The sequence below is a fragment of the Phalaenopsis equestris genome, unplaced genomic scaffold (genome assembly GCF_001263595.1).
Source record: "Phalaenopsis equestris unplaced genomic scaffold, ASM126359v1 Scaffold000084, whole genome shotgun sequence".
Classification (NCBI taxonomy): domain Eukaryota; kingdom Viridiplantae; phylum Streptophyta; class Magnoliopsida; order Asparagales; family Orchidaceae; genus Phalaenopsis; species Phalaenopsis equestris.
The window spans coordinates 342,872-354,493 of NW_018164526.1; the positions used below are offsets into that span (position 1 = coordinate 342,872).

Consider the following 11,622-nt stretch of genomic DNA (forward strand, 5'->3'; position numbering starts at 1 on the left):
ATTTTCATTACAGCCGAAAATTGGACGCATATACCATAAATTGTGAGACAATTAGTAAGAGCTTAATCACTAATACATCACATATATGCTCTAACAAAATACATTAATTACCGTTTGAAATCTTCTGCTCGTCGGAGGGAAATCCAAACTCGTAACAGCAGAAATGTACAGCTGAAAGGCGTGGAGAAAGAAAATTTAATCCAGATTGCAGCTTCACCGTATATGTTTCCAGTCACAGTTCTTGCTGCCAAATCATTTACAGTTTGTGGCCATTTAAGCACACATAGTAGACAATTCTTAATGTATTACATATCTCACGCCTAAACTTACAAATCTGTAATATCATATAAAAAAATAGCACCATTATCACCAAAGTGTTATGTATGTAAATATGAAAGTTTAAGTGTGAGATATGTAAATACATAAGAATTGTGTCCTATGTGTGTAAATTTCGCTTACACTCTTAATTGGGGGAGGGGAGAAATATGACTTGGGATATGCTCATAGCAGCCATATGCGATTCGTTCGTCGAGAATTCGCTCGAGCCACCAAGCTATGGAAGATGAGCTTCAGAATCAGGGCATTAGCCTCCTGTTTTGAATTGCGTTCTTAAGATCTTTTGCTCACGAATTGACCTTTTACTCGCGGACGTTGCTCGGCAAGCTTTTGCCTGCTATGGTATCTGACCTGTTGAGATTAAAGAAATGGAGGGATGAAAATTGAAGGATAGATTCATTTAAGAAAGAATATAATTAGGTAAAAACAATCATAAGGTTAATATCAAAGCGAAAAGCATAAGAAATAGATAATTTTGAAGGAGTGAAGTGTCAAAATAGTCTGCTGACTATTTACATAGGATGAAAATTGTGGTTTTTAATGGTGATATTATGCTCTTTATCTCTTTTATTGTTCATCACATTGCTTTCATTACAAAGATTTAAAAGTTGACAAAAAAAATGAGATGCTAAAACACATATCGACATGCTTTATTCCATGTAAATAAGATCCAGTACCATAGAAGAGGTTTAATATGTAAATAATTATAAATACTGTGTTAGTTCAGAAAAAGGAAAAAAATGAATTCATAAGGTAAATTTTTAAATATGTAACTAAGCTATTACAGAACAACAGAGCAATCAAATCAAGGAATAAGTAAACATTAACATGAGATCTGGCTAATAGCAGACATTAATAGCATCCAAGATAAAATAAAAGAAAATGATTTAGCAAAGAATAAGTAAACATTAACTGGATTGCCATTCAAGAAAAAGAGATAAATTGCATCCAAGATAAAATAAAAGAAAATGATTTAGCAACTAAACTAATTTAAGCTCTTATTCTTATCAATATAAAAATTAAAAAAAGAGCATTCACTAGACCAATCTGGATAATAAGATGCAAACAAGCCTTTATATATATTTAGGGTTAGTTTAGAATCACTTTTATTTTTATTTGTTATTTTTTTTTATTTTTTTGCTTTTATTTTAAAAAACATATTTTTTCAGGAACATTTTTATTTTTATTTTTTGCTTTTATTTTAAAAAACATATTTTTTCAGTGCATTTTTGACATGTTTTTATTTTCTGTTTAAAAAAATAAAATTAGGTTATTTAAAAAAAAAAGCTCAACATCTAAAAGTTGTATTGAGTATTTAAACATGTTCTAACACACCACATATGTTTTATTTCAAGAAAAACATAAGCAAATAAATAAGCTCAACATCTAAAAGTTGTATGGAGTATTTAAACATGTTCTAACACACCACGTGTTTTATTTCAAGAAAAACATAAGCAAATAAATAAAAATAAAAATAAAAAAAGCAAAAATTAAAACTTGGCAAAAATAAGATGCAAACTTATGCATTACCTTTTTCGCAAAGCATCTATCCTTCCTTTTCAACCGGAATTTAATTATCGCAGCCTCTCGATGAGAGAGATCAGAACTCAATCCGTTCTTAACAAAGTTTTGAAAGCCATTTTCGTTCCCGCTTTCCCGACCAGCCCCCATTGCTGCAGCGGCATCTCCCATTGTGTCATCACTATCATTGCTCCCAGAACATTTTAGAACATCTCTGCTACTGCTGCCATTTTTATAGACCTCTTCAGTAGGACTAGAAGACAAACCTAGCTCTTCTCCAGCTTCGGTATCATCCACTTGTCCCCTACATGGGAGAGGATGATTTAAATCGTGGCAACGAAATTCGATAGATCCCGAATGACTATCAGAATATGTTCTACACTGCCCATTTCCTGCAGCAGAGAAACTCTGCACTATTAAGGGGTTATCCTGATGTATTATCGGTTCACCATATCCCATACAGAAGCTTGGGTAAGAGACTGCTCCAACCGGAATAGGCATTGGCGTGAAACCTAGTTGAGAATGGCCAGCAGTATCTTCCTCCATGTTTCTGTCCGAATATATCTGAAATTTTTCGACAACTTCAACTCTAGAGGCGGAAGGTTCCACATTATCGGTGCCACGACAGCTTACATGGGTTGTTTGATCAATATATTCTTTGTTTTTTATGCATATGGATGATGAATTTGGCTTGCATGCACCACTAGTGGAAGTACCACCATATCTGAGAAAAAATATAAATAATTGCAAAGTTAGTATAAAAGATTATTACGGGTAAAATCAATTCTTCTGTGAAGAAAATGAAGGGGTCATTTTAGTCCCAGAGTATATAGAAGCGTCAATTTAATCTCCATATTCTTTTAATGGGAACTATTTTAAACCATATTAAATGAATCTAGGGACTAATTTGACAATTTTATAAAAACTAGTGCCACTATGTAAATCGTCATGGTAGTATTTTGGCACTTAGTCTTATAAAAATAATAGCTCATGCAAGCAACATTCTAGAAGTTGTAGAATAATGGTCTTTTTTACATTCCTAAGATGAACTTATTCAATCAAATGATGAGACTTTCAGCTAAGCACAGCATTCAGCATTTTAGTGGGACTAAGCTACAAGAGAATTAGTGCATTTGATTAACAATTAAATACTCATTTATATGACTCGTTTAAACTCATTTATTTTTAAATGCTCAATATATCAATAAACAAGCTTAAACATGGGACTTGCCCGTCCATCAACATTCGTGAATATGCTTGATTGTTATTTTAACAACTAGCTAGCTAAGAAATCGAAAAAATGCACATATATGATGATTTTTTTTTTTATTCAACAATTTTCTTAATATTTTATACAACTTAAATTATTTATATTACAAAGGCATACGTATATTATGAAAATATAAGACAAAATAGCTAGATGGATAGATTAAAAGCATTTTCCTAATTATCATTTGATAATAAAAACTTAAAAGAATACTAGATGGATAGACTAAAGATATAAATTTAGTTTTCATTAAGATTTAATAATGAAAATATTGAATAAATAACTAGTTGGACAGATTAAACTGGGACAATCCAAGGTCCTATATGAAATTAGAATACTCTTCCTTTGAGCCTTGAATAATAGAATCGCAGGGACAACTACTATGTGAGGATAAAAAAGCGATCGAACTGTCTCTCGGTTTGATTACTGCCTTAATTCAAATTGATTTGTTCTCCAATCACTGAAACAAATCAAAGAATCTTCTGATGGAATCATATCAATAAAAATATCTTCCCAATTCTGTTAGTTATTCAATCGTGTTACTTAGGTTTTGCACTTCGATAGAAATAAGAAACTGGGTACTATCGTTTGTAGGGTAAGTTTCCTTAAAATTTATGTTATCTAATGATAAAAGAAAGACCAGGTAATAGAAATATGAAGATCAGATACTTGTTTAACTCGAAGTGATCAATTAGTCTAGCACCCAAATAAAGCAGAAAACTTTCTGATCGAATCATAGATGTTAGCCAATCAGCCAAAATGTTAAATATGCTCATTCCATGGAATTAAGATAGCAATAAAATAAAGGGCAATCATTTGCTTAGTTCCCTGTAGGGATTTGGAAAAACGTAGAAATCCAAAACCCTAAAGAGGCAAGCTTCTTAATGTTTATGTTTTAAACAGATAAGAAAATACTTTTCTTCTGCCAAGTAAACAGGTTCTTCACTAGAAAAAATAAAACTTGTTTACTTGGCATAAGAAAAGCTTGTTTACTTGGCTTTCAACCATTTATAGAAGAGATTCCACCTTCATGAAAAAAAATAGAGGACTTGCTGATGTATGCTGATTTGGAAGACCAAAACAAAAACAAAATAAGAAAAAAGAAATAGCCTGAAAATGTTTCCATTACATGGATTTATATCCGTTAAAATTGGTTCAATGAGTGCTTAAAGTCAGGTGAGAATCAACAGCAAGGCATAAGTTGATTTTTCAAAGTACTAAAGAAGCTCTATTCCAATGTATGTACATATCTAACACCAAAACTTCAATTTTTACATATATACCACCTTTCCTATGCATGATAATGTGAATTTCACAGTTTAGAAGTAGAAAATATGATATTTTTTAAAAGATATGAATGATTTGGGCGGTAGAAATGTAAAAAGTAAAGTGCAGTTGTTAAATATGTAAATGCATAAGAATTGTGTGGTATGTATGTAAGTGCCCCCAGAAATAAAAATGACCCAATAAACACATAATGTCTGAACCTAGTGGATAGGAAAGGAATCACAATCTACCATCAACATTCTAAACTACATACATCTCAATGAAACAAAAGTAATAGAGTATTTCAATCCAGAATTTGCCGTAAAAAAAGCAACAAAGATATATGTTTATTGGAATCTTAACCATTATGGTACATAGCCAGCGGAACAAGTTTTAAAGGCATTATTTTATCCAATGAAGCAACTAAAGAATATTATACAAAAAAATTGTCAAAAGCTATAATTTTTATATGTAATTATAACATAGTTCGTAATGTAGAAAAATCTAAATGCCTTAAATTTGATTAAGTTTGAACTGCAGTGTTTATGTACCTCTTTTTAGATTAATTTCATATACTTAAATGAATTTTATACAAGTTGCTTATTCTTGAGAATTGGATAACATAGGCTTGAGCTAGATTATGCTGATAGTCATTATAAACAATTATTTCACAGTATTCAAGCAAATCTAGAGAATTAATTCAAGTAATTACCTTGAAAAAGCAGACACATTTGAATGTTTTAAAATGGTGTTCTGCTTAGCATGATTTTGTACGCATCCATTTAATTTTGTCATTAAAGAAAGCTCCCATAAAGGAAGGGAGCTAGAATTGACTCCATGCTTTATCTGAGATCTATCAGCACCAGTCGATAAACCTTCATCCATAACAGCAGTTTTCAGGATAGGATGAGAGCATTGTCCATTTGCCAAAGACTTCGCAAGTCCATCTGAACTTCGTGCAAACTCCTCAGAATGTATTTGATGATTTAAGTTAGGCTTCTCATTGCCAGCTTTCGCATCTTCGTGAGAAATATGTCCACTGTTTTCTACTAAAAGAGCCATTTGAATTGGTTGAGCTGCAACATCCTCAATTACCAAGGTTTTATCTGCAAAAAAAAAATCATTGCATCTTTTTATACGAGGACAGGAAACATAAAGTACAGATAACGATATGAAGTTAGAGATATAAAAAAACACCTCGCAACGCCGCATTATCATCCATAACAAGCGAAAGGGCTATCGTATTTGTGTTGTTTTGAGGCTGCTCAAGATGTGCTTCAGTTTCCCTATGGAACTGGCCATCTTTAGATAGAACAGGTTCAGCCTGCTTCCGAGAAATGTCAACTTTCTTATCCAGTTTGCCACCCAAAGTCTGATCAAGCACCTATCAGAAAAAACGTTAACATCCAAAAGAAAAGTTTAATAAACAAAAAAAGTGTCACATAAAACACAAATTAAAACTCTTTCTCCTATCTAAAACTAAATAGTAGGTTTGTCCTGTCTTAAAAAAACTTTCTTATTTTAATTGGCATGACAATAAATGCAAGAATTTTCACATCCGGCTTACCTCCCAAACTCTGGCTAAACATCTATCAGAAAATCATTACAAAGCAAAGCGGAACAGCCAAATTTTAATGAACTTATAAAATGTCATGTGAAAAAAACAAATGACAAGAAAATAGCCAAAGAGTGGATTAAAGTGAACCATCCTCTATTATTCATTAAAACATCTGCAGAGCAGTTACGAAAAAATGAGCTAACATTTCTTAACAGGGAAAGAAAAAAAACAACACCATTTTGTTTAATGAGCATGGTAGGATAGAAAATAGGTAAGTCAAAAAAATGAAATATAAGCAGAGATGAAATAGAAAGATGATCAGTAGAATAACACAAAAAACCTTTAGCAGCAACAAAACCATTTTTTGCATGCCAGAATAACCAAGAAGAATACATAAATCTTTTAATATCTATCTTCTATCCAATAATTTTTAAAATTTACACTTCTCTTCAAATCATGCTGAAGTTAAAATCAGTAAAGTTCAACAAATTTAATTACCTCATCAGAATCACTTCCTTTGTCACTGGTATCACCAGTATGGGACCAGTCACCAACATTTGAACTAATCTGATTACTGGCAGCATTATTTTCTGAAGTACAAGCATAAGTATTTGACTGCACCATCATTACAATTATCAAAGTTAATTATTTTAAATAGAACCAAACATGGTGAGTGACAACTGAAAAGAGAAACAAACAGAAAACATACACAGTGCCTCCTCCAAACATGCTGCCACAAATTCCTTAACTCATTTTTCCTCAATGGTTTTACGAGAAAATCTACAGCACCCTTCAGCATGCATTTATGTACTATTCCAACCGAGTCTTGAGAAGACATCACTGTGTGACAGAGAACAAACAGCATTGGATGGAGAATAACTAAGAGAAATTGCTCCAACATAGAATAACTCGTTCAAATCTCATTAAAAAATGAATTTGATTCGTGCTTCAAATTACACGAATGTTTAAACTTTGAAAGCATGGCGGAATGAGTAAAACTAGAAAAGTAAAACATGTCAAAATATGAATTCAATGAACTAGGGCAATAATCCATCCAAACAGCAAAAACTGCACCACAAATATACGGAAATCAAGGATCTATAGATTTGAACCCTAAATCCTTTCACCGTAAGATTTGCTAAATGTCTACAAAATAAAAGGGAGAGAATTAGAGGAAGTTGGGTGCCCTAATAATTGAGATAAGTCTAGTGAAGTTGAAGATGAAGAAGGGTTATAGCTTCTAAAATGAATTAGTCAAGTTATAAGACCTAATCAATTAAATCCAATCAAGCAGTTGATTATCAGCAGTCAAAGTAAAAAATTTGAAAACTAATGATTGTAATTAGAAGTAGCCACATCTAAACTAGTGAATCTGGGAACTAATTTCTAAATAGTTAACTAGTTAATCAGAAATTATATTAATATTTTTTAAAAAAATATTCCTTAGAAAATTTCCCTGTCTAAACAGTTACTTCTTTATTAGGTTACACATGATCAATCTTTAGCAGTAATTACATAAAAAAAAAAAAAAACAGTTTATTGTTTACAAAATTGCACATTTAAGTGAACTCATTAATTTTATGTCGTTTAAATAACTGTTTACAAAATTCCTTAGAATAGCTAATGAATCAATTAGGTGATAAACAGTTAATTAACAATTTGATAAACTGATTAGTTAATCACGCAACAAAAAACAATCATTTATCCCACTAAGAGAGGTCGAATGATTAGTTAATCATAATTATTAAAATTCGACTAACACTTTATTTAACTCAAGTTTGATTTTGAAAATTACCCAATGAGTGGCAGAATTATCATGCAATAGCTCAATGACAAAATATTAATCCAAATAACATTAATCAAATTATAATATGTTCATCAAGACTTTAATACTCCATTCAATTATCTTTACCAATAATAATAAAAAAAACATTCAAATTTACACATAATTATTAATTGATTACAATTAATTATGAAATAGAGCCCAATTTCATACTAATGAGATTATAATATCTTGTAATTCCTAATCCCTGATCCTTCAGCTGGACGCTGAACAGTTTTGAGAGATTAAACTAAGTTCACGTATCAAAAACAGCATAGTTTTAGGCACTTAAATCATGGATTTTTACAGATTAGAGGATTAGGTACACCTATATTCAGATTTATCCACTCATTCTCGAAAATAAATCAAAAGAAAGGAAAAAACAAATACATGTAGAAAAAGAGTAAAGTAAAACAATCTTCTGAAACGTAATGATTCGAGTACATACTTATCACAGGAATGTTCTTACAATCCTCTGTTCCCACAATCTTGCCAAGAAGACCGATCCCAGAAAGCGAGGGCACCTCAAACTCCGTCAGCACAAGATCAAAACTATAACTCTTCCCCTTCATCACTTCCCACGCCTTCAGCCCATCAGCCACCGCCGCAACTACAAAAACCCAAACCCAAAAACCTTAAAGCCCCCCATGCTCATAAAAATCCACGATCAAAACAAGGAGCGGAGTATAGTTACCGTGATAACTGCATTTCCTGAGAAGTGCTGCAACGATGTGCCGCGTTGAGTCGTCGTTCTCCACTAGCAGCACTCGGAGAGATCTCGTCGGTAGAAACCGATCCCATTGTATCCTCCTCAGCTGCTCCCCACCGCCTCCACCGCCGACCTCCCGTCTGCATGGAGTTCTTCCGAAGGCCCTCGATCCGCGTCGCGGCGAGGCGTTCTCCTCTTCCCACACCACATCCTCCATCATCGACATCGGGAATGAGAAAGAAGAAGATGAGGAGAAGAGAAGAGTCAAGAGAAAGGCAGCAAGAATAAGAAGAAGAAGAAGGGGGTTATACGTTGCCACGACCACTCGAGAGAGAAATATCTTCTTAGACTGCCACGTAGGCGCGAGTTTGCAGAGTGGGGGAGAGTCATGGTGGAAATAATTAAAACGTGGTGGCCCACTTGGGTTCATCGCGAGCCACTAGCTGGCGTCAGTAGCGGGGTGAAGAGAGCCAGATATTTTAAAATCTTGATATTTTAATAATTAAATTTTTTTATTAATAAAATAAATATTCAAACTAAATAAAAACTCATTCAGAACTCTGTTTTCAACATACTTATACTCAAACTGACTGGTTCGATAAGAAGAAGTCAATTTTATCAAATTAGTCAAATTCAAATCAAGTCATCAAACTATTCTTGAAAATTTTTTCGATATATTTTGAAGGTTAAAAGAATCTCAAATCTAGAAAGCTTATAATCGAATCGAGCGTCTCAACAGAATGAATCCAACGAGCTTTAAGTTGCTCAATTCCGACATTTTTCAAGCACTCAAAGCTCTATCAAACGACATTTGATCGAATAAATCGCTCCGGACGACCGTCCGATCAAAGTGGTTCATATTCATGCCTTCATTGCACCCATGAGACTATAAATAGAGCCACACTCTCTCATGAGGGGGAAATTGAGGCTTGAGAAAGAACTTTGAGCATTGAGAATGAACTAAAGTCCGACACCACTCTTGTCACTGACGATCACCGTCGATGGTCATTGACCACTGTTGATCACCGTCGATTACTGTCAGCCGCCATCGACCCCCGTCGGCTCTTGTTTATCATCACCAACAGTCGTTGATCACCATTGACCACTGCTAGCCACCATCAATCACCGCTGACTGTCATCGACCACCACATTACCGACCTCCACCGATCGCCCGTCAACCACCCTCCGACCACCACCGACTGGAAGCTGTCAGTTGACATTGCAATTTGACAAATCTAGTAACGTTTTCTTGTATGTGAGACAAGGGTCTCCCTAATCATCAACTTACAGTAGATTTTTAGATCTGGGTCACACCAAGTGATTTTTTTCTTTTACGGGTTCTCTAAGTAAAAATTTCTGATGTCATTATTAGTTGTTTTCTTTTGTCTGAGCTTGTGCATAATCCATTACTCCACCACCGTGAACTTTCCTACAAGCATCAAGAGTATTATAATTATTAAATTTATTAAAAAAAAGGTATATTAGTAATTACATACATACCATTTGAAAATTTTTTTATTTACAAAATTATTACCCTCTTCCATTATTATTTTTTTTAAATTTCTCACTCAAATATCAAAATTCATAATAAAATCTCAATTAATATTTATCATTTTTTTTAATATTTATCATTTTTTTTATCAAATCACCGTTGATTTGATCGTGGTTCCTGCAAATACACCAATTTAGTATTTAAAAAGAATAATTTGGCTTTTGATTTTGTAAATAATAAAGTTCCCAGGGCTATGCATGTTAAATTAAAAATAATTTATTTATTATTAAATATCTAAATTTATGAAATAAAATTTTTAGTATATTATATAATAGTAAAAAAATTAGTAAAAATTAGAGCCACTTTGATTCCACCATTGCTTCTACTAATTAATTATGATTAAACTAATTAATTATGATTAAAAGTTACGATCACAGTAAGCATACTTTGACGATCAAATCGAATCGAACTAATAAATTAGAATCGATTTTTAGATTTTTTTTTAAAATTTATTTTAAACCCATTATTTATATTATTTTTATCTTGTGTTAGTGGAGTTGTGTGGTCCTGCGGCGGCCACCTGGGAAAGACCCCGCAAAAACCCTGAGTTTGATTTTAAGAGGCGGGTGAAAAAAGTGGGTGCGAGTTAATAAATACATCGCATGTGGCCCACACCCTTGGATGAAAAATACTCTTCCAACATGTCAAAACTAAAAGATATTTGAGCGATTTACTAAACAGTCCCTACAATTTTTATTATTACATTTTTCAAATTCAAAATTTAATATTCATACCATTTAACCCTTCCCATTAAATTATCTCATTTTGGGGCAGCTTCGGCTTATTGATAAACTGTTGATAAGCTGTTGAAAAATAATCTGTTGTTAAAAACATTACGGTGAGTATTACAAATTAGAGGATTAGGAACAATGTAAAAACACTGATTTCAACGGTTTGATGAATCTGTTGTTAAAAACGTTACGGTGAGTATTACAATTTTTTTTTTTGGAAAAGTCGGACTGCAGCTAGAAAGCGGTCACCGCACCTAGTAAGGAACAATGTAAAAACACTGATTTCAACGGTTTGAAAAAGTAAAAAGCTGTCAAAACACAGTTTAACCAAAACAAATGAAACTGCAGTGCATTTTCAAACCGCCACCGCACCACCGCCCTAAACTGACCCGAATCGTCCTAATATCTCTGAAACTACAATCTTTCTTTTATTGTACGTTCATGAACATAAGAGCATAAGAGCGGTGGTGCTAATTTTATTGTTATGTGAATGTTTTGGGTAATAAAGACATAAATATTAAACTTTAGATGCAAATATATATAATATTACTAATTTTGGGTGTTATTTATGTAAATTCTCCAAGATATTTTTTGGTGGACCGGAAAGCGTCCAATCGCCTGCATTAAACTTTAATAAAGAAATGTAATTATTAGAAATATGGATGTACGGCAGCGGGAACTAATCGGTTCCAAAATAAATATCTAATTGAAATCTGCGTTTTTAAAAGTGCTTTTTAGTTAAAATCGATTAAAAGATATATAATTTTCTTGAGAGGCTGTTTGGTAACGACTTTAAAATTAAAATTAAAATTAATTTTATTTAATTATTGCCCAAAAAAGTCAAGAAAATAATTTTAAAT

The 11,622-nt window shown here is 32.7% G+C and overlaps 1 protein-coding gene across 2 annotated transcripts; it reads right to left on the reverse strand.

Moving 5' to 3' along the window:
* Nucleotides 1-385: 385 nt before the first annotated feature.
* On the reverse strand, nt 386-8,782 carry LOC110019887 (two-component response regulator-like APRR3). Of its 2 annotated transcripts, none has more exons than XM_020717749.1 (8): nt 8,465-8,782; nt 8,219-8,380; nt 6,658-6,788; nt 6,447-6,563; nt 5,588-5,762; nt 5,103-5,496; nt 1,867-2,581; nt 386-687 (listed from the first exon to the last, which is right to left on the reverse strand). In XM_020717749.1, the coding sequence occupies exons 1-8, from the start codon at nt 8,703-8,705 to the stop codon at nt 610-612; spliced, it is 2,013 nt and encodes a 670-aa protein (XP_020573408.1). In that variant the 5' UTR covers nt 8,706-8,782; the 3' UTR covers nt 386-609. The 2 variants fall into 2 exon arrangements, with proteins under 2 accessions (XP_020573408.1, XP_020573406.1); XM_020717747.1 differs by having other exon boundaries at nt 5,588-5,774.
* Between the last annotated feature and the right edge of the window lie 2,840 nt (nt 8,783-11,622).